General features: G+C 44.4%; 1 protein-coding gene across 3 annotated transcripts in view; it reads right to left on the bottom strand.

Annotated features, from left to right (window-relative positions):
• The window catches only part of ENTPD3 (ectonucleoside triphosphate diphosphohydrolase 3), a 36,807-nt gene that overhangs the window by 4,706 nt on the left and 8,654 nt on the right, over nucleotides 1-23,447 (bottom strand). For all 3 annotated transcript variants that reach the window (XM_042840680.2, XM_042840678.2, XM_005278678.4), the window contains 6 exons: nucleotides 18,535-18,652; nucleotides 12,754-12,904; nucleotides 10,336-10,495; nucleotides 4,767-4,997; nucleotides 3,474-3,749; nucleotides 3,259-3,369 (listed from right to left, as the gene is read on the bottom strand). In XM_042840680.2, coding sequence (XP_042696614.2) covers nucleotides 3,259-3,369; nucleotides 3,474-3,749; nucleotides 4,767-4,997; nucleotides 10,336-10,495; nucleotides 12,754-12,904; nucleotides 18,535-18,652 — 1,047 coding nt within the window. The remainder of the gene's footprint in view (nucleotides 1-3,258; nucleotides 3,370-3,473; nucleotides 3,750-4,766; nucleotides 4,998-10,335; nucleotides 10,496-12,753; nucleotides 12,905-18,534; nucleotides 18,653-23,447) is intronic.

The following is a 23,447-nucleotide window of genomic DNA, read 5'->3' on the forward strand; positions in this document are numbered from 1 at the left end:
GTGACCAGACAGCAAATGTGAAAAATCGGGATGAGGGTGGGGGGTAATAGACGCCTATATAAGAAAAAGACCCCAAAATTGGGACTGTCCCTATAAAATCGGGACATCTGGTCACCCTAGGTTCGGAGAAAGTATGGCTGCTTGACACAAAAAGTCCTGTAAGTCAAATACTGTGCATATCAGTGGGGTGTTTTTGGTGATCATTTTGGAGTGGGATGCTCTCTCAAGGTATCCAGTGTGGTAAATTTGAGTACAAAGTTATGCATGAAGAGTTATGATCCCCCACTTCATTTAACAGTGACAAGGGTGCTGGTGAGGGCCAGAGGGGCTATGAGGACGGTGAGGTGACCTGAAGGGTACAAGCACAGCAACCCATTAAAAAACAAAACAAAAAACAAAAAAAACCCACCACCACCACCAAAAAAAACCACTTTAAAACCAGAGGAAAAATACCAAGCAATACAAAGCACAGAGCACTGCAGTCTGAAATAGCAATATGACAGATGGCAGAGTGCCACTTTGGGGCCTAGCATAGCTTTACTGCAGGTTTCAAATTTAAGAACCACTCTAAATTATGCTCATTCTCCTGGTGACCTCGATGAACAATAAATCTGCCTCCAGACCCAATCTTGCTCCCATCTGAGTTAATGGAAACGTTGCCATTGACTTAATCTCGAGTAGGATGAAGTACAAAGTGTACAAAGTACACTTAGTACAAAGAAGTCTAGTTGTTTCTGGATTTATCGCATTGAATCCTTACATCAAGATAATGGCTCTTAGTAAGCAAACTCTCTCTCCTCTTCTCAAAACATACAAGCAAAAAAAACCCCTTGTAATACTGAGGCTCTCCCTGTCTCAAGGGCTCTTCTTGGATATTACAAACATAAGGACATAAGTAATTTCTAATGATTCCATTGCAATAGGTAGGTACGCTAATAAGCGTCAGTTTTCCTTCCCTACAACTACCAGCAACAAAGAGCAGACACCTATGTGACATTTGGGGACCAACCCAGACCAGCAAGTGGTTCTGTCACTGCCTTCCCTGTAATGTTTGGTGCCCTTATGCAGCTTTGGTTCAGACCCCTGACACCAGTAGCCCACACGCACAAGGTCTCACCCTGGCTTTCACCAGTCTGGTTACTCCTTGCAGGGTGACACCAGCAGCCCTTCCAGTCCCAGGTTTCCCCAAATTCATCCTCCCCAAGTTCTTAACCACCAGGCACTCAGACTTTTCCCCTTTGGTTCAACATCCCAAAAGTGTGAAACCAGCCCCCCAGACACCAGCTTACTATGACACACACTCTCACTCTCTCTCTTTCCCTCCCCCTCCCCCTGCACACATACAGCTTGTATACCAGTTTGCATACAGTTTGCTTGTGGTAAAAATAAATGAAAGATTTGTTTAACAGAAAAGCCACAGATTCAAAGATGAAATAGCATGGGAGAGCAAACATATATAAGTTACATAGTAAAAAAAACAAAGACAGAACCTCAGGCTTTATACTTTCACAGTAGAGAAAATCACTTTTCTAATAAAAGTTATTTTGCCTGTGAACAGTTTTCCAGCATGTCCCCTAGCCAGAGGAAAGATCCAGGATTTCACAGACAGCACCTGCACCAAGTGACTGTCCCTCAGTTTCTGGACACCTTTCACTTCAACCCCCTTCCATTTTAGAAGACTTTCAGGTTTTTTTTCCTTCAGTCGCTATAGATATTCAAAAAGTGGGGGAAATCCCCAATTGTCTAAATGTCTTTCCATTAACTCTAATGGTCCACCATAGTTTTTTCCTGAGCTGGACCAATAGATGGGTTCTTAAAACTGGTCTCCTCTGGTTAGGGATGTAGTCCCTTCTCGCCGGATTGCTTCCCTGCCCTGTTCGGAGGTGAGGCTGGAGTTACACCACAGTTACAATGATAATTGCACACGCACACACAGAATACAAAGCTCAGAATGACCATTGAGTTCAGAACACTACAAGCTTTCATAAAAGACCTTACTCAATATATTTGTGTAATACAACAACACTGGCAACAATCAGTTGATTTAACTGCTTATTTTTTGTGGTTTAAATCTTCTGTTGTTCCCTGGGGTGTCTGGACCATGATTGTCACAACCAAATTAAAAAGCAAATACTGAAACACATTCTATGTAGTACTTATTTCATAGAATATCAGGGTTGGAAGGGACCTCAGGAGATCATCTAGTCCAACCCCCTGCTCAAAGCAGGACCAATCCCCGTATAGAACTAATATTGTAGTTTTGTGCCAGGGAGAGGCTTCAATTAGGCTACATCTATACTTAGAGCTGGGGGTGTGATTCGCTAAAAAGAGAGTAGCTGCAACACTGGTAGCATGGGCAGTGGCAAGTGGCAGCATGGACTGGCCACCTGGAGTACATGGACTGGCTGTCCCGAGTATATATCCATGGGATCCAAGTGGGTTTGAACACAGGGCAGCTAGCCCGTGCCGCTGCTCACCGCGGCCCACGCTACTGCGGCTACACTACAACTTTTAGCCTGCTAGCTCGATGAGAGCTAGTGTGAGTATGTCTACTCGAGCTGGGAATCACATGACCAGCTGCACGTGTAGATGTAGCATTCAAACTTTCACCTTGAAGTTGTAAATTGGTCGTGTGTGATCACCGATTCCGTAACCACTGAGCTGACATTCAATATACAAGTTCAGCAAAAAAGGGTCTTCCTGAAAATGTCTTCATTTGTAGACTAATGACTGTAAAGATCTAGATTGTTCAGTACAAGAGTTTTTCCTGGAGAACTGGGCCTGATTCTTATTTACAGTAAGGCTCTTTTACACCACTTACCCACTTTAAGGCCTCTCTATGTTGCCAGAACAGTATAAAGGATCCTGAGTATAGATGAGAGTCAAGCCCTTTGTTTCTTTCTGGCAAAAATATGCTCCATTTGCTGTGATGTGACATGACAGGTGCACAAGACTCACAAAATGAAATAGAAAACGTTTGCATTATGCCTAGTTCCTTGTTTCACTACAGGTAGGAAACTCAACCCAGGATCATGGAAAAGTTTCATGAACCTGGACCATGGTTTAAGTACCCTAGGATTATTTTATAGTTTGGAGTGAACTTGAAACTCATGGGAAAGGAAGGCAAGAATTCATATGAATCTTTTAAAAATATATTCACATGAATCCCTGTGAACAGAGGTGGTTCAGTTTCCCATAGTTCTATGTGACATGCTCCTTGATCTTTTCCCTTTCCAAATGCAGAAAATTCATACTGACCTGACTCCAGTTCTGTGAGCAGAAAAACCACATACTTGAATTAAAAGCAGCTAGGGGAAAGCGTCCAGTTAAATTCAAAGCATTGGCTGTATAGTAGAATCCTGAAAAGGCCTATAAATAAAACCAGATGAAAGGCACTTTATTCTCAAGATCCTATATAAATCAGAGGTAGGGAAGAAATGCTGCAAAAAGGAACACTGTGCTTGCAGACTTACCACAAACTTCCCTTTAAGCTTTGGCTGATAGACTCCATTGAATGAACAGTCTTCCCCCTTGTCATTGCAAGCAGTGAAGTTAAACAATAAGGACACCTTCTCTTGGCACAGAGCTGGGTCTCCAGTTCCCCTGAAATTTATGAGTTGGCCTGGGTTGTAATTTGTTGGCCTTAGAGATACCGTGCAAAGGCTTCCATACAAACTTTTCATTGTTAAAACAGTTTCATAGTTCTGGGGATAGCATGGATTATCAACCTTGGTCTTGTTTCTTGAATTCTGAGGGAAACAATTTTTTTTTTGTTTTAACAGGAAAGCTTTTAATTTCAATTAATAGTATTTTAACCATATATGTTTATATTCTCCCTCTTCTCCTCTCTGCCGTAACAAGAGTATTGAATATAGTATGGTCTAATGATCATTATCATACAAAGCAAATCCAATCTCACAGAATGCACTTGTGAAATAAAACAAAGATTCACATGTCTAGTTTAATTGCTTAGCAGACTATTTCTTGGCAGAGGGAACAAAGTAGACGTACAGGTTAAGTTTTAACAATGGATCCATTCTCATTATACAAAACAGCTGAATGGCCTGACTCCTAGGGCAGTGGTTCTCAACCAGGGGTACACATACCCCTGGGGATACGCAGAGGTCTTCCAGGGGGTACATCAACTCATCTAGATATTTGCCTAGTTTTACAACAGGCTACATAAAATGCACTAGCGAAGCCAGTACAAATTGAAATTTCATACGACTTGTTTATACTGCTTATATATACACACACACACACTATACACTGAAATGTAAGTACAATATGTATATTTCAATTGATTTATTTTATAATTATATGGTAAAAAATGAGAAAGTAAGCAATTTTTCAGTAATAGTGTGCGGTGACACTTTTGTATTTTTATTTCTGATTTTGTAAGCAAGTAGTTCTTAAGTGAGGTGAACCTTGGGGATACACAAGACAAATCAGACTCCTGAAAGGGGTACAGGAATCTGGAAAGGTTGAGCGCCACTGTCCTAAGGGGCCAAGGCATTAACTGAAAAATAATTAAACACAATTACAAAACGATCCTCAAAAAGAGACATTAAAAGAAAAGAAAAATAAGCGATACTCAGTTTGGCTAAATGTATAAAATGAACCCAATAGGTTTTGTACAGCAATTAACATAATGGGGCCCTAACTGAGGCCTCTAAGCCATACTGCAATAAGAACTTACGGCAGAAGAGAGAACATGTTCAGAGAGTTACTGAATACAAACCGAACAACATAGTTCCTGCATGTACCTGCACTAGTGAGGCTAAGAGCCTTTTCTCTGCTTCATCTCTTCCATAACACTGGAAGCTGTGAGTATACACACTGTACTCATAGCCATACAGCTGCACCTGTAACGTGCTATTGGAGTTCTGCACACACTCCTCTGGGACAAATGATAGTTGAGTGGAGGCTCCTCCTAGATCAAGCGCACCCGTAGTCTCTGCTCCATGAGGATGGACCCATCTCCTCCAAAGGGTTTTCTAAAAATTAAACAGGTAGGTTTGAAATGTCATCTGCTTCTTCAAGCTCTTTCACTCATTAAATTACTTTTAAATCTAGAATATATCTGTAATAGTGTAAAACAGCACTCAGGAAAAGCTCACTTGTGTGTAAAGCATTGTCTCATGAAGTTTTGTAGTTTAGGGTGATATTTTTTCACAAAGGGAAATGAAGCTGAAGAATGAAGGAAAGGTCCAGCACAACTAAAACTCAGAGAGATGGCTTAGTGTTCAGAGCACAGGCCAGGCAGCCGCTAATCCCGGTTCTGAAACTGCCTCTGTATATGAACTTGGGCAAATCACTTAATATTCACCTCTTTCTGACAGAGGTAGTCTGAAGGTAACACTTTACAAACAGTAAGTAAAGTATTAATAAAAAAGAAATGAAATATTAAAAGGTCTGAGATGGCTACAGTGCAAAGAATAAAGAGACAGGTCAGAAGTGAATGAAGAACAGAGTTGGTAGAGCTGGCAGCAGGAAATTTTTAATCAATACACTTTTTTAAAATGAAAAATGCCATTTTCATCAAAATTGAAACATTTTTTGGGAAAAAAAACCACAACATTTTCACAAAATTTAGTTTAGAAAATGAGTGTTTCAATACTGTCAAAATATGTCCAGTTTCGACTTTTCAGAAGGGAGAGTTTTGCCTTTTTATTTTGAAACAACTTTTCAAAATGAAATTTGTTGTTTTTTACATGAAAAACATTAAAAGTTTAAAAGGGTAGAAACTGGGACCAAATGTTTACATTTTATCAAAGGTTTTTGATCAACCCAAAACATTTTCTTTTAATTTCATCGCAATTTTTTTAATTTGAATTTTGTTTGTTCAATTTCTGAATGGAAATTTTTTTGAAACTGGAATTCGCTGTGAAACAGAAAATTGGGTTTCTGCCCAGTAGCTGGAAAGCCAGCTCCTCAGCTGAATGCTCTGTTGAAGTCAACAGAGCTATGGCAATTTACACCAGCTGAGGATCTGCCCGAGAGCTTCTATGAAGGTTTTTATATTTTAAAAATAATTCCATCACCGTAGGCCTATAAGCAAGACCCGTTTCTCAGTTTTTGAGAAGTTATTTGGATTTTTCTAGCCACCTATTTGGCAGTTTTCACACAAACACAGGAAAACGTCTGTTGGATCTGCAGGTCATCAAAAGGAAAAGTATGCACCATCCACAGATTTATTTTAATTTTGCCATTATTTATTGAAGCAGTTTTCATTCTGCACTAGTCTGTGTTGGGATGGGAAGGGAGAAGTGAGAACAGACTGCATGCTCCAGCAAACACCTCCAGGCAAATGCCTAGAGTAAAATCCTGGCTCCATTGACTTCAATGGGCTAGGATTTCACACCTAGACTTTTTCCAGTGTCACAAGACTGTGCCAAATTTTCAGTTTCACACTATGTGTCAAATTCTTCACGAAGCTCGACTCATCTGAACTCCGTGTATTCAACTGGCTTCCCAGCATCTGTGGTCCCTTGTGGCCTTAAAAAAAAAAAAAAAAAAAAAAATCTATGAATTGCCAAGCGGAAGTCACAGTTTTGATCATTAAAGGCCTGCATAGTAGTAAGAAACTGCCTTCAATGAAATCAATGTTGTTGCACGGATGTAAGGAAGGGAAAAATTTGTCCCAGGATGTGCAATTTTGATATCATGATGTTTGTGTTTTCACAGTGTTCATATGCTATGAATTATGTGACTGATTCCTGCAAATGTGTTTGGAGCAAAATATTATTTTGGATTAAGATAATCAAAATCCACTTTGCAAATTGTCATGATCCAATAGTAACTGTTCAATAGGGAACAGTAATAACATTCAGGAAATTGATTGACTTTATTCTAGCAAGATTAACTAGGATAATTCTCAAATATTTTGGGGAAATCAACACCTCTAATTAATACAACTGAGCACTGAAGATCACTGCTGTATGTCTAATTCCACATACACAATTGAGCTAGAGGTAGGCTTTGTCTATACATAATTTTGTACCAGTATAACTATGTCAGTTAAAAGAACAGGAGTACTTGTGGCACCTTAGAGACTAACAAATTTATTTGAGCATAAGCTTTCGTGGGCTTGAACAAAGACTGGGAGTGGACGGGCCATTACACAAAGTAAAACTATTTCACCATGCTTATTCCCGCCCCCCCCACTCCCCCCCAGACAGTTCCTCATATCTCCTTGTCAATTGCTGGAAATGGGCCATTTTCATTACCACTACAAACAGTTTTTTTTTCTCTCCTGCTGATAAAAGTTCAACTTAACTGATCACTCTCCTTATAGTGTGTATAGTAACATCCATTGTTTCATGTTCTCTGTATAATATATCTTCCTACTGTATTTTCCACTACATGCATCCGATGAAGTAGGCTGTAGCCCACAAAAGCTTATGCTCAAATAAATGTGTTAGTCTCTAAGGTGCCACAAGTACTCCTATTCTTTTTGCAGATACAGACTAACACGGCTGCTACTCTGAAATATGTCAGTTAAGTGTGGGATTTTTACAAAGATAGTTAACTGATACAACCCCTAGTATGAATGCAGCTATACTAGTATAAAGTTGCCACATATCAGTCTAGATTATCCCCTTTCCTACACAGGAATAGCTATACTGCTATAATCATCTATACCAGAGGTGGGCAAACTTTTTGGCCCGACGGCCACATCTGGGTATGGAAATTTTATGGTGGGCCATGAATGCTCACGAAATTGGGGATTAGGGTAGGGTTACCATATTTCCACAAACAAAAAAGAGGACACTGGGCGGGGGGGGGGGGGAAGCCCCGCCCTAGCCCCGCCCCACCCCATCCACTCCCTCCCACTTCCCACCCCCTGACTGCTCCCCTCAGAACCCCAACCCCCCCTGCTTCTTGTCCCCTGACTGTCCCCTGCTGAGAACCCCTACCCTAACTGCCCCCCCCCCCAGGACCCTACCTGTCCCCTGACTGCCCTGACCCTTATCCACTCGCATGGGTGGCAGGGTTGTAGAAATTTTGGTGGTGCCCAGAATCCCCCACCCCACCTGCCTAAGGCTCTGGGAGGGGGGTTGGGTGGGGGGAGGAGGTCTGGGGTGCAGGTCCTGGGCTGGGGATTAGGGTGCAGGAGGGGTGCAGGTTCTGGGATAGAGTTTGGGTGCTGGGTGCAGGCTCCGGGCTGGGGCAGGGGGTGGGTGTGCAGGAGGGGGTGAGGGGTGCAGGCTCTGGGATGGAGTTTGGGGGTGAGAGGCGGTGCAAAGGGAGGGGGTGCAGGCTTTGGGAGGAAGTTTGAGGGCAGGAGGGGGTGTGTGGGAAGAGGGAGGGGGATTGGGAGGGAGTTTGGGGATAGGAGGGGATGCAGGGGTGAGGGCTGTGGGTCTGGGGATGAGGGGTTCATGATGCAGGAGGGGGCTCAGGGATGGAGCAGAGGATTAGGGTGTGTGGGGATGAAGGCTTGGGGGTTTGGGGTGTTGGAGAGGCTCAGGGCTAGGGTGGAAGGGCAGGGTAAGGGCAGCCTGTCTTCCCATTAGTGGATGGGGGCACTAGGACCCGGGGGCAGCAGACAGCAGTTGTCAGCCAGCAGACAAGCGAGAGGCAGACAGGGACGGGGGGACCCACCGAGGGGGGGATGCATGGAGGGGGGGTGGCAGGTGGAGGCTGGGGACCCATCCAACACTCCCCCACTCCCTGACTGCCCCCCCTCACTCCTCTTACCATTCTGGCTCCACGTGGGTCAGTTTGTGTGTTACAGAGGACTACAGAGAGAGGGAGGGGGGAGCAGAGGAGGGCTCTGGCTGCTGGAGGCCAATGGGAGTGGGTCAATCGGCCTAGCCGCCCAATCAGCAGCCACACTCTGCATGGAAGGGAGGGAGGGAGGCGAGGGAGAAAAAAACCCCGGACATTTTAACCTTGTTACCAATTCCTCCCGGACGGCTATTTAGAGACGCAAAAGCCGGACATGTCCGGGGAAATACGGACGGATGGTAACCCTAGATTAGGGTGCAGGCTCTGGCTTGGGGTGCGGGCTCTGTGGGGGGAGGAGAGGCAGAAATGAGGAGTTCAGGGTGGGGGAGAGGGCTCCGGGCTGGGGCAGAGGGTTGGGGTGTAGAGGGGAGATGAGGGCTCCAGCTGGGAGTGCAGACTCTGGGGTGGGGCTGGGGATGAGGAGTTTGGGGTGCAGGAGGGTGGTCTGGGCTGGGACCGAGGGGTTTGGAGGGTGGGAGGGGGATCAGGGCTGGGGAAGGAGGTTGGGGTGCGGGAGGGGGTCAGGGTGCAGGCTCTGGGCAGTGCTTACCTCAAGCATCTCCCAAAAGTAGTAGCATGTCCCCCCTCTGGCTCCTATGTGGAGGCGCGGCCAGGTGGCTTAGCACGCTGCCCTGTCTGCAGGTGCTGCCCCTGCAGCTCCCATTGGCCGTGGTTCCCGGCCAATTGGATCTCCAGGGGCAGTGCTTGGGGCAGGGGAAGCATGCAGAGCCCCCTGACTGCCCCTACACATAGGAGCCAGAGGGGGGACATTCTGCTGCTTCTGGGAGCCACGCAGAATAGGGCAAACCCCTGACCCTCCTCCCCAGCTGGAGTGCCAGAACGGGGCAAGCCCCGGACCCCGCTCCCTGGCGAGAGCTCGAGGGCTGAATTAAAATGTCTGGAGGGCCGGATGTGGCCCCCGGGCCATAGTTTGCCCATCCCTGATCTATACAGTGGTATAACTGCATCCACACTAAGGGGGTTGTACTACTTTAGCTGTGCCGATATAGATAGAATGGTACAAATAAAAGCATTAGGATGGAAGATAAAATCCAAGATGTGGCTGACAAAATCCAGGCAGCATGACTTTGCTAATTTGGATATACACAGAGGATCTGGTGAAGATGGCCTGGCAAGAGAGGGTGGCAGGAAAGAGACCCTTGGGAAAGCTGAGGAAGCGACAGATGGATTGGATTAAAGAAGATAAGCAGGTGGACCTTAGGGCTGCCTGGGACAGACAAAGCTGGAGAATGCTTGTACAACGATCCAGACCCAGTTGATCGGATATGGGGAAGAAGAAGAAGTACAATTTTTGTGTTTAGACTAAGCATTAGATTTTCCATTTAGACAGGAATCTTATTTCTGTATCTTGTTAAGAGTTCTACCTTGACCATCAACATGCCTTTTAAATATTTCCATTGTTCCTAGTTAGGATAAAAAACTCGATTCATTTTATTCTCTTTCTATAGCAAAAGCTTGTCAGTGATCTACTTTTGGTGGAAATGTGGAGCCAATGGCTACTCTGTTTTAACATGCATCTCCTCCAAAACTTGTGATTCATAAGCAACAGTATAAAATAAAACATGCATTTTTTCCACACACCTCCAAGAAATTGCCCATTAAATAGTTGGCCGTAATCCATCCATACACCCCTTCCTCTTGCCCAGTTATGATTTGAGCACCCCTAAATTCAAAGGGCTGGGATCTGAAGTAGTTTTGAATGCTCCCAAGGACTTCATTGGCTGCCGTTTCGTTTTTCAACCTAAGCAATTCACAAAACACAAAATGCTGAGCATCTGGAAAGACAAGCTGACCTTTATTCTTTTATCCACCTAGTGACTAAAGGAATGCCCAGGATTTCCTACTGACAATCTGAGTCCGTTTTGGTCTGGAGGGACAGCCTTTAATAAGGAACCTCTGAGTTAGATGTACAGCCAGCTTTAGCAAGCCTAAAACAACTCTGAAGGTTGTAGAGCATTAGCTGTGGGCATGTCTTAAGCTGACATTTCTGCAGTAGCTCTGATCAACCCAGCCTGCTCAAAATAGAAGCGTAACCGTAGTGGGTTAGCTGCCCCAAATACAATCCCATCTGAGACCCAAGGTACCTACTGGGATGGCTAACCTTTCCCAGCACTGTGGCTACACTTCTATTTTTAGCACACTAGTTCAATCAGAGATGGTGCAGGTATGTCTACTTGAGCTGGAAATTACATTTTCCAGTTCCAGGGTAGACGTATCCTGTGTCCAACAGTTGCCATGTTTACACGGCAGGCACCTAGGTATTTTGTTCCTCATATAAGATTGTATTTAGTGAACTGAGTGCTTATGTGAAAGGTGCTGGCTTAATTGTTACGGAGACTTTATCCCTCTCTTTAGCCACAGAGCCAGGTGCAGCACAGGAAACCTCGTGGGGAAATTTGTATTGCTAATGTGCCTCAGCCCTGTGCTGGAGGGCTCATCTCCAGTGGTAACAGGGTAGAGTCTCCAGGCCCATTCAAGCTATAATTGAAACTGAGAACAAAAAAGCCAGCTGGTGCCTGTCTCAAAAGCCCCATGCATAGATATGGAGCAACCACTTAGCATCATGCTCACACTTCGTGTAACTCCTTGTCTCCAGCTGAGTTACACCAACTATGAATTTGGGCTTCCTACCCTCAGATATGTCCACACTAGGGTTACCATTCGTCCGGATTTACCCGGACATGTCCTCCTTTTGTGTGCTAAAAATAGCATCCGGGGGGAATTTGTAAAGCACTCACAATGTCCGGGATTTCCCCCTCCCCTGGCAGAGCAGAGCGAGCGGCTGGGAGGGCTGCAGGAAAGTCCCGGGCTGGAGTCCGGAGCAGCTTCCTCCTCCCACCCCCCCCTCCCTGCATTCTGAGCCGGCCGGCAGCTCCTCCTCCTGCAGCCCGCTCCGGCAGCCCTGTGCAGGGCCAGGGACCGGGTTTTGTGTTGTGCAGGGGAGCTCAGCCATGTGTCCGGCTGGCACAGAGCCCAACACCCTGTTCTGAGCAGCAGGGTAAGGGGGGGCAGGAGAAGGGACAGGGAGGTTCTGGAGGGGGCAGTCAAGAAACGGGGGGGGGGCTTTTGGAGGGGAGTGGAGAAAGTTTTGGGCAGTCAGGGTACAGGTAGGGGGTAGGGTCCTGGGGGGCAGTTGGGGGGGGTCTTAGGAGGGGGCAGTTAGGGGACAAGGAACAGGGAGTCTTAGGTAGGGGGTGGGGTTCTGGAGGGCAGTTAGGAGCAGGGGTCCCAGGAGGGGGCAGTCAGGGGACAAGGAGCGGGGGGTAGGGGGCTGGGAGTTCTGGGGGGGAGCTGTCAGGGGGCAGGAGTGGGGAGAGGGATCGGAGCAGTCAGGGGACAGGGAGCAGAGGGGTTTAGATGGGTTGGGAGTTCTGGGGGGGCTGTCAGGGGGTGGGGAGTGGTTGGATGGGGCGTGGGAGTCCCAGGGGTCTGTCTGGGGGTGGGGGTGTGGATAAGGGTTGGGGCAGTCAGGGGACAAGAGGCAAGGAGGCTTAGATAGGGAGTGGAGTCCCGGGGGGCAGTTAGGGGCAGGGGTCCCAGGAGGGGGCAGTCAGGGGACAAGGAACGGGGGGAGGGTTGGGGGTTCTGGGGGGGCGGGAAGTGGGAGGGGCAGGGGCGGGGCTAGGGCGGGACTCCTCCCGTCCTCTTTTTTGCTTGTTGAAATATGGTAACCCTAGTCCACACAGTTCTCATTTACACAGTGGGAATTGACCCCCACATGCTGAGGACAGAAATTAGGACCTCACATTGCTGTAGTGCAAAGCAAGCAAATACTTCCTTTCAATACAGTAAAACGATATGGTAAAAGAAAAGCAGATCTGTTTAAAAATTAGACCAAAAGTTCCAAACCTTTAATTTTACTAGCTGAGTTGGATTTCCTTTTGAGACAGATCAGAATTCCTGGTGAATACAGAGTTGTCTAACACATTTTTCCATATCAGTTTCACATGCTGCTGTTTTATTTAGATATATTAAATGTACTGGGCTTTTTTGCCATACCTCAGTAGTCGCATTCCAGCTGTAGCTCCCAGATATGTTGGGGTATTTTTATGCAAGTGAGATGGAATTTTCTCCTTTACTTTACTCATGCAGTTGTCAATGGGTTTGACAATCTCTTGAGGGTTATTCCCATAGCTGGATATGCCCGGGCCTAAAAAAGAGCAAGTGGCTGATTTCATTTGTCTTGCCATCTAGCATCAGAAGAAACAGCTTTTTTGGCCATTTAATATTCCATTTTGAAAAGATGTTTAACCTTTAAACAAGGACTTAATTTAAAAATCTTAACGATTAAAAAGAATATTAATGAACATGCCTTGGAGTCTTTTATACAGAGCAGCACTCTTGACATATGACTCGCCCCCCAACACTGCCATCCTTTCAACTGTACATAAGCGCAAATTGACAACAGTGCCACATTAATGCGAAAAATATATTACATGTGTTAGGCACTGCAGAAAAATCCACCTACTGGGTGGAAAAAAACCTCCTGGATCTCCAAAATTATAGAAAACTCCATCCCCGTGTGTCCTAAATCATGTGGACTACACCTAACAAACTGGCATATGTCAGACCAGATCAGGAAGTAGCATCCTACTGGAAGCAAAATAATGAATTGTGAGCTGCAATTTGACCTTTGACTGGACTTAGTGGCAGCATGGTCCAGTGGAGAGGGACCTGGACTGGGAATCAAGCAACCAGGGGTCTATTCCTATATCTACCAATGACCTGCTAAATTACTTTGGACAAGTCATTTTCCTTTCTTTGCCTCAGTCTACCTATCTGTAAAATGGAGAATAATTCTACTTTATTCAGTGCTTTGAGCATCACAACTGAAGTGCACTTGGGGAATGCTTATTATCAGGAGAACCGATTCCCCCGAGAAAGCCTGCAAGAGAGCAACATATAGATTTTGGCACTCAATTACCTGAGAGGCTCATGATCAAATCCAGATCCCAAGGTAGACATGCTAGCTCAGGAACCATCTGGAATAAGGATGTAACCCTACAGCTCTGGTCCTTAGGTGCAATGGAACTATCAGTTACAAATATGAGACTAGCAGAAGCAAGTGACTTAGCCTTCTAAGTGGCTGGCCCCCAGCTGGGCGACTCCATCCCACCAGAGTAAAGAAAGACCACAGACCGGACTGCTTCTGGGATGAAATGCAAGCCTCTTCATGATAGCTTTCCAATAGCAGCAATAATTAATCAGAATAATAAAAAGGAAAACAAAAACTGCCCATAAAGCAAAGAAAATAATAAACCTCGACCCCATGTTTGGGAGGTGGGGGGAAGTGGACAGGAGACCAAGAAGAGAGATCATCTATTATTAATTATTATTATTATTATTACAGTGTACACCTGATTCTCCAAATTATTCTAGTTATCTGAACCTCCACATTATCCGAATCCCTTCCTTGTCATTGCTGGGGGACAAGAGAGAAGAGACCCTCAGCTGCGGGGCAGGCCACCTTGCCGCTGTACAGCTCCCGTGGCAGTGGAGGGAGACCTCTGCCACCCCGCTGTTGTGGGTGAGAGTGAGTAGGGTGTGACTGTGGAGCTCCAGAGGGCCAGTGACAACCGATTCCTGCAGGTGCCAAGTGCAGGGGAGGCTGCAGTTCTGGTGGGGCAGAGCAGAGTCCTGGCCAGGGGTCTCCGCTCTGCCCTTACTAGGAAGGCAGCCTGCCCCCGCAACTTTGCACCTGCAACATTTGAAAGGGCAGGCGTGTCAGCGCAGGGAGCCCTCTGCAGCCCTGCTGTGCTGGGAGCAAGTGAACGGGGCCATGAGAGTGAAGCAGCAGAGGGCTCACTGCGCTGCCGCTCCTGCCCTCCCAACTATCCAAATGAAATCTGTGCCCCCCATGCTATTCAGGAGGATACATGAATGCATATGGGTGAGCAGCACATCAATATCTGGAAGGTGCTCATACAAGGCAGTGATCACTGCGTTGTAGCCAGAGTAGAGCCACTGTATAAAGGAATATGGACTGGGTCAGCTCTAGGGTGGGCTGCCCAATTGCCACAGGGCTGATGGGAGAAGAATGCAGTGGAGAGCAGATCTCCTCCTATTTCCCCACCTCTGGAGGAGCCCTGGCCCAGAAGTGTGCATGCAGCGCAGCTGGTGGAGGATTGGGAAGAAGGGAGAAGCATGCTGCTGGTTACCGCTCTCCCTCTCCACACTGTCACCCTACAGACATGCTGTCTGGCTCCCTTTCACACACAGTATCACAGGGACTAGCACACATTTGGCTACTGTAGTTTGAGGCACCTTTCTATGGATTCACACAATACCCCTGTACAGAGTCACCTGGCCCCTTAGTTTCTATAATTCTCTTGTCTCTCTTGGGGGAAAAAACCAAACAATTAAAACCAACTTTAAAAGTGCTTCCTCTTGTGTTTTTAGGGCAGCAGAATGGCTCAGCTTCACGATGCAGCTTTCTCACACCAAAAACCCTAAGGGCAACATTCTTAATTAGCCAAGACATGAGATGTCAACGTGCGGCTGCTGTGCAGTGCCGGCAGCATGCCACTCCTGCACATGTAAGGACATAGCACATGGCAGGTCCCGGTGCAGTTCTTCCATGTTTTGTTCCTCGTGTAAGCTTAGATTTCTCTACATTTTTTTTTTAATTGTTGGGGCATGTGTATATAGTGTTAAAGATAGAAAGACTGGTAGTGCTAGAAACCAGTGCTTTCTATTCATCCACCAGGCACTACAGACAGCTACACCCTAAATATCCATTTCCAGACAAAAGCCAGGATATAGGATTTTGCATAATCCTCACTGACCCATGTTCTGGAGAAAGAAGGAAAGGAAAAGTCACCTGTGGAGGTTAGTGTTGATATCATGGATCAGCAAATGTCTGATGGAGAGATGATTAGTTTCTGTCCATTGTTATAAAACTGATTTTTAATATCCTCTCTCCCCAGTACACCTAACTTTGCTAAAATTAAACCAATACTCCCCCAAAATCCCATGTGTTGTCCTGAGCCAGGGGATAATTTCCTTGAAATGTTGTGGGAGTAATCAGACAAAGCATTTTACAGATAAGACTGAATGAAAAAAATTCAAAGGTTTATACTTTTATGGACGTTTCCTAACATTTGTGGGAATATTAGAGCTCTGAAATGGTTTGGCAGAGAAACACTGCATTTGATTATGCCTTAACCTTGGGCTAGATTGTGGCAGTCCCCTTGCTCACATAAATGAGCAGTTACTCACACAAGTCAGCGTATTAGAGTCTGATCCCCAGCTCAAAGAAGTCAATGGAAAGACGTCCATTGACTTCAGTGATCTTTAGCTTAGGCCCTTAATGAATTAATACTAATAGGCCTTCAATGGGACTATCTGTGTGAGTAACTGTTCATCCACGTGAGGAACAGAAGCCAAGGGATCGCAATCTAGCCCAGGAAAAAATAAAAGAATGATGCTGGTCACTTTTCTTTCTAATCTTCCTCCAGCTCTCTCATTTTCCTTTCTTCGTGTCACTTGCACGGACTCCTATTCCTGCTCCTATTTCTGTATTATCCCTGTAGCACAATACGACTGGGAAGGATACCTGCCTGTACCACAGCAAGAGCACTAGAAGAGTTTGTGCGTGTGAAGAAATTGTTTATGGGTTTATACCCAACAGCTGAAATCGGACTTTACACAAGCCATAGCCGAGGCACGCACACGGGCTTTAGAACATGTGCTTGGATTAAAGACTGACAAAACGATTAAAAAAAAAAATCAGATCCTCCCTCCTCCACATGCACAGACAACACAAAAACACAGTTGGAAGCAGATTAAAAACTAGCTTAAGTGGGTGTAAAAGTGCTTTTTCTCTGGGGTCTGCTCTTGAGAGGTACAGAGTATCCTCAATGGGAGCTGAGGGTTCCCAGCACGTGGCAAAATCAGGCCTTTAAAGAGCCTTGGAACGTGTGGAGAGCTTTTCTTTTCTCAGATGATTGAATGAATTTCCGGGCTAATTAACGAGTGGCTGACAGCACTGGCTAGATGAAATAAGGTGTACATTTTCTGACTGCATATAAGCCATAAATTTTTAAGAGTGAGAGTAATTAACCATTGAACAAATTACCAAGCTTGGGTCATGGTGGATTCTCCATCACGGACAATTTTTAAATTAAAATTGGATTTCAAAGATATGCTGAGGAATTATTTTGGGGAAGTGTGTTATACAGGGGGTCAGACTAGAGGATCATCAGGGTCTCTTCTGGGCTTGGAATCTAGGAATATTCCTCATGCAGCTCTGCAAACACACCAAAGCGCTAACCTGCAACAGCCCTGCTATTCCACTCCTGGGACTCTCCTGAACACATCATGCTGGTTTTATGCTTAACTTGATGGCTCTGTGATATATATAGAAATGTCCACTAGGTGAGACACCTAGCCAAATTTGAACCTAGAAAAAAGTAAAGGGAATGTGTGACTTGTGTGACTGGTGAAGAACAGAGTTTTTCACTTCAAGACCACATGTTAAATTGACCCAGATTAGCAGTGTTCGAAAGTTATCTGCTGGCTGTTCAGTGACCTATGTGAAATGATTTCAGTCCAGTTCCTCGTGGATTAACTTCCATGTCACAAAACCATAATCACAACTGGTGCCATCCTTGGCAGTTTCAGCAGTGAGGCCCAGGAATCCATGAGCATAGACACTGAACTCTCCTCTCGTCACTAGAGGCTCTCTTCAATCAAGAGATTGATGGAGCCGGGCAGGGGGGAGGGCAGAAGCGGGAGAAAGTTTGCACCTATGCTTCCCATGCTCTTCTATCTGTTCTTTAGACAGAGGACTTTAGTCTCCAGGATTCTCAGTCTAGTCTCATTCACAAGCACTGAAGTCACTTATAACAAACATGTAAAGAAAACATTAAAAAAAAAAAAAAGTAACCCAGATTTCCAGAAAAGAAAAGCAAATAATGCGCCAACCTGCTAGCACAGCTGGGGCCCTATGTTGCTCCCACTGAAATCAACAGCAAAACTCCAATAGAAGTTGAGCCCCTAATCCTTTCAGAGGATTTTTATTTTAATTATTTTTACATTAAACAGCTTTTTCAAAGAACAGCTCAAGACACTAGAAGCACTAGACAAGGGGTAGCCAACCTATGGCACGCGTGCCGAAGGCAGCACACGAGCTGATTTTCAGTGGTACTCACACTACCCGGGTCCTGGCCACCAGTCTGGGGGGCTCTGCATTTTAATTTAATTTTAAATGAAGCTTCTTAAACATTTTAAAAACCTTATTTATTTTATATACAAAATAGTTTAGTTATATATTATAGGCTTATAGAAAGAGACCTTCTAAAAACATTAAAATGTATTACTGGCACACGAAACCTTAAATCAGAGTGAATAAATGAAGACTCGGCACACCTCTTCTGAAAGGTTGCCGACCCCCGCACTAGATATTAAAGGGTCAGATTGACTGGTATGATCTGGTCCCTCTGTGCCATTCAGGCAGTACAAAGAGGCTATATTCTGGCCCTAAATAGTCTCCAGAACATTTCTCACAAGAACTCTGATGACGTAAGCCCAGTGGAAGCAGTTCCTGCTCCAGCTGTCCCACCCCACCATGGTGAAAGGGTCATGCTGGGGAAGGAGGAAGCACGTGAGCGGAAAATACCTGAAGGAGCATTGCTTCACTATACAGATCCTCCTCTGTCATAAGTAAAAGCAGCCCACAGGCTACACTAACTACCGCCAGGACCCGGCAGGCTCTGAATAAGGGATCAGTAACTTTTTTGGCATCAAACTGCTATTTCCAAATCTCCATTTGAGCCTCACCTTTCACACTGCACTTGAAGGTTTGGCTTACTACTCCTGTATCATTTTCTTTTTCTGCTGGCCATTCATACATGTAGACTGTAGTCCGAGATGATCCGGCGTCAAGCACTATCCCATACTGAAAAAAAAAGGGGTTACAATTTAAAATCCAAAATTTGTCAGCCTTTTGTTTTTTTAAAAAACTAACACAAGGTTTTCGGCACTGGTCATTGTGCCGCACATTTACTTATACACCAAAGGAATGCTTTTGACATGTACTAGAGTGATATTAACTGAAAACATCAGGTACTTGGACAATCTGCCTGAGTCAGGCCGCAGTCTGTGAATGATTCCTAATGAAAAACTGGCGCATAGTATAGCAAACAAACATGCCACAACTTGGCTATTTTGGTTGCAACTACAATTTCCAGGAGGAGCAGCATGTTACAGAGGCTGACAAGCGAAGTGCCATATCAGGCAAACTTCTGCTTTCCCCTGCAGCCATCATAGCCGCAAATCGCCTCTTTTGATTTACCAAACATTGTCAACTTCCAGGAGACTAACTAGCAGACAAAGTCATCCTTGCTTGATTTGTAGACTGGAAACATTTACAGCAAATGGAATATTTAACTTGAATGTAGCATGGTCCTCTGGCATTTCTTTAGATCCATTGTTTAGCACAACCCCATTATTTTAATGGAGAGCATTAGGTGACTGCTCCAGTTTACCAGAAGGCTGTATGAGGAATGTGCTTCCTCTCTGCTCACACAAGCAGGTTACAGAATTGGGGAAATATATCTATTTGCGCTCAATCTAAATTACTCTAAAAATGCAGCCGTTATGAGAGGTAATATAATAACATACTTTGGTGTGTGGATTTCTTTAAGGAGACTCAGATGCTTCATGTATCTTGTCAACTGTATGTTACTGCCTTAGCAATCAGCATGAACATGGTCTGACTTTAAGTGCTAATGTATAATTGTGCAGTGCAACTAGAAACCTGGAGAAGTCCTGCCTGACAGTATCACGAACAGAACACAATCATTATGGTTTCTTTCAGAATACAATCCAAATGTACACAGGACACCAATTAATTCCTTCTTCTGGATGCAGACTCATACCTGCTGCAAAGCCACTAACGTCAATAGCATCACACTAAGGATGAATGTGTCATTGCATATTTAAATGGTTACACAACATGTATATTTGAATATCTCTCGCATCACAGTGATATCTAAGCAAATAGGATTTCCCTTCCCTTGGGGTTACTCTTTGCCAGGTATTATTATTTTACTTATATTACAGTCCTATCTAGAGACCCCCTCTGAAATTAGGGCCCCACTGTGCCAGACAATGTACACTCATAGTAAGACAGTCCCTGCCTAAAAGATCTTACATAGTCTAACTATACAAGACAGATGGGAGAGAGGAAGTATCATTAACTCCATTCACAGAGGACGTCACTGAACTGCAGAGAAATTAAGTGACTTGCCCAAGGTTATACATGAAATCTGTGGCAGAGCTGGGCACTGAACGCAGATTTCCCCTGTCCTAGTCTGCTGCCTTAACCACCAGATCATTCTTCATTCCCATATGTCCATCAATGGCTATTAGCAAGGATGGCCAAGGATGGTGTCCCTAGCCTCTGTTTGCCAGAAGCTGGGAATGGGCAACAGGGGATGGATCACTTGATGATTACCTGTTCTGTTCATTCCCTCTGGGTCACCTGGCATAGGCCACTATCAGAAGACAGGATACTGGGCTAGATGGACCTTTGGTCTGACCCAGTATAGTCGTTCTTACGGAAAAATTGCCTATCACTAGAACAACATATTTTGAATCAAAGGTCAAAAAAGACCAGAGCAGCCAAAAAAAAAAAAAAAAATCAGTTTTTTTCCCCTCTCTCTTTTTTATTGGCATTTTCACCCATAAATTTTCCATCAACTCTAATCATGACCTTTCTTTAATATTCAGCAAAAATCTATTCAGTAGACTATATTGTAGGATTAGTAAGAGAGGGTGGACAGGGGGAAAAAAATCAACCAAATGAAAGGGAGCTGGAACTCTGCTGCTGTCTAGTGGAAATGAGAAAGATGAAAAGAGAGATGGCGTGAAGAAGAAAAAAAAAATCACAGAAGTGTAGAACTGGAAGGGAGGTCCAGTCCCCTGCACTCAAGGCAGGACTATGTAATAACTATACCATTCCTGACAGGTGTTTGTTTAACCCGTTATTAAAAACCTCCAATGAGAGATTCCCCAACCTCCCTAGGCAATTTGTTCCAGTGCTTAACTACCCTGACAGTTAGGAAGTTTTTCCTAATGTCCAACCTAAATTGCCCTGGCTGCAATTTAAGCCCATTGCTTCTTGTCCTAGCCTTAGAGGTTAACAAGAACAATTTTTTGCCCTTTTCCTTGTAACAACTTATTATGTACTTGAAAACTGTTATCATGTCCGTCCCTCCCACATCCCCCAGTCTTCTCTTCTCCAGAAGAAACAAACCCATTCCCCCCCCCAATCTTTCTTTGTAAAGTTATATTTTCTAGACTTTTAATCATTTTTGTTTCTCTCTCCAGGACTTTCTCCAATTTGTCCACATTTTTCCTGAAATGTGGCCCCCCAAAAGTGGATACAATACTTCACTGAGGCCTAATCAGCATGGAGTAGAGCAGAAGAATTACTTTTCGTGTCTTGCTTACAACACTCCTGCTGATACATCACAGAATGTTTGCTTTTTTTTTTTTGCAACAGTGTTACACCATTGACTCATATTTAGCTTGTGATCCACTATGACCATCAGATCCCTTTCCACAGTATTCCTTCCTAGGCAGCCATTTCCCATTTTTTATATGTGCAACTGATTGTTCCTTCCTAAGTGGAGTTCTTTGCATTTGTCCTTATTGAATTTCATCCTATTTACTTCAGACCATTTCTCCAGTTCATTTGGAATTTTAATCCTATCTTCCAAAGCACTTGCAATCCCTCCCAGCTTGGTATCGTCTGCAAAGTTTATAAGTGTGCTCTCTGTGCCATTATCTAAATCATTGATGAAGACATTGAACAGAACCAGAACTGATCCCTGCAGGACCCCGCTCAGTATGGCCTTCCAGCTTGACTGTGAACCACTGATAACTACTCTCTGGGAACGGTTTCCAACCTGTTATGCACCCACCTTATAGTAGCTCCATCTAGGTTGTATTTCCCAAGTTTGTTTATGAGAAGGTCATTTAAGACAGTACCAAAAGCCTTACTAAAGTCAAGATATACCACATCTACCACTTTCCCCATCCACAAGGTTTATTACCCTGTCAAAGAAAGCAATAGGTCGGTTTCACATGATTTGTTCTTAACTAATCCATGCTGACTGTTACTTATCACCTTATTATACTCTAGGTGTTTGCAAGTTGATTGCTTTATTATTTGCTCTATTATCTTTCCGAGTACTGAAGTTAAACTGAAGTTGTCCCTTTGTTGCTACATTTGTAATTTCTCCATCACGCAGCTTTTACTATTAGCGGGGCACCCTCGTGTTCATTGCTCTTGTTTTTCTTTACTGACACTTGTAACAGATTCTATGGACCTGACTCCACTATCTGATCTCTTGGGTAATCACTTACTCTTGTGCAAAGTGTGTGTAAAACTCTACCATTTGGATCTGATGCCATTTTACACCCACTGTGTGTGTGTACAAAAACAAAACAAAAAAACAAAAACAAAAAAGTTCAAGGAACTGGTGAACCAGGTCCTGTCTCCCTAACACAGCTGACTGATCTGTTTACTTATGCTATGTCTACACTATGGCCCTTACAGCAGCACAGCTGTACCACTCCAGCTCTGCCATTGTAAGGTCTCCTGTGTAGCCGCTCTCCTGCCCGCATAATTAAACCACCCCCAACGAGTAGCATTAGCTATGTTATCAGGAGAGCCACTTCTGCCAACATAGCACTGTCCACACCAGCACTTTTGCTAGTGAAACTTATGTCAGTCAGGGACGTGCTTTTTCACATCCCTGACCGACAAAAGTTTTACCAACAAAAGTGGTAGTGTAGACAAAGCCAAAGGCCTGGTCAAACTGGAAAAAGTTGCACTGGTTTAACTCAATCAATTTTAAAATCAATCTAGTTAAACAGATGCAAACCCCTGAAGTGGACCACACTTAAACCAATTAACCCTTACTTAAATCGGATTAGCTTAATTTGGTAATTTACCAATGCAAGCTAAACTGGTAACAGCAAGGGTTGAACAGGTTTAAATGCATCCACATTAGAGGCTTGCTCCAGTTTAACAGTATGGATTAGTTAAATCAGAGCAACTATAGACAAGGCTCTCTGGAACTAATCAGTTTGTGCCCATAAAAAAAAAATAATAATAATACTCTGTTTATATTATATTGCCACTTTCAAAAGACATTTAGAACACAAAGAAAACCATGTGCCAGATGAAAACAAAAAATATTATGATACCAGAGACAGAATAGGAAACATTAGCCTTTGAGCAAAATGCTTCTTATAAGTACCAGAGCTTGCTAGGTGTCAAAGCTAGGGTTGTTTACAGGTTTCAGAGTAGCAGCCGTGTTAGTCTGTATCCGCAAAAAGAACAGGAGTACTTGTGGCACCTTAGAGACTAACAAATTTATTTGAGCATAAGCTTTCGTGGGCTACAGCCCACTTCTTCGGATGACTGAACTTATTTCCAAGTCATTTAACTGCAGGATATTTGTCCCTCCCTTGATCGTTACTGTCATTTCACAATGTTTGGATGAGTCACAAGCCTTTTCAGTGCCTGAGCCTGTGTGCATAGACTAGTTCTTCCTTCATGAACTACTAGGACGGAAAACTAAAGCCTCAGATCTTCTGACAGGCATGAAACAAATACTTAATTGGGCAAAAAAACACAACGGGACACAGGTTGTATAAGACAACTTGCCTGTAGGTAT

The sequence above is a fragment of the Chrysemys picta genome, chromosome 2, assembly GCF_011386835.1.
Source record: "Chrysemys picta bellii isolate R12L10 chromosome 2, ASM1138683v2, whole genome shotgun sequence".
NCBI classification, from domain to species: domain Eukaryota; kingdom Metazoa; phylum Chordata; order Testudines; family Emydidae; genus Chrysemys; species Chrysemys picta.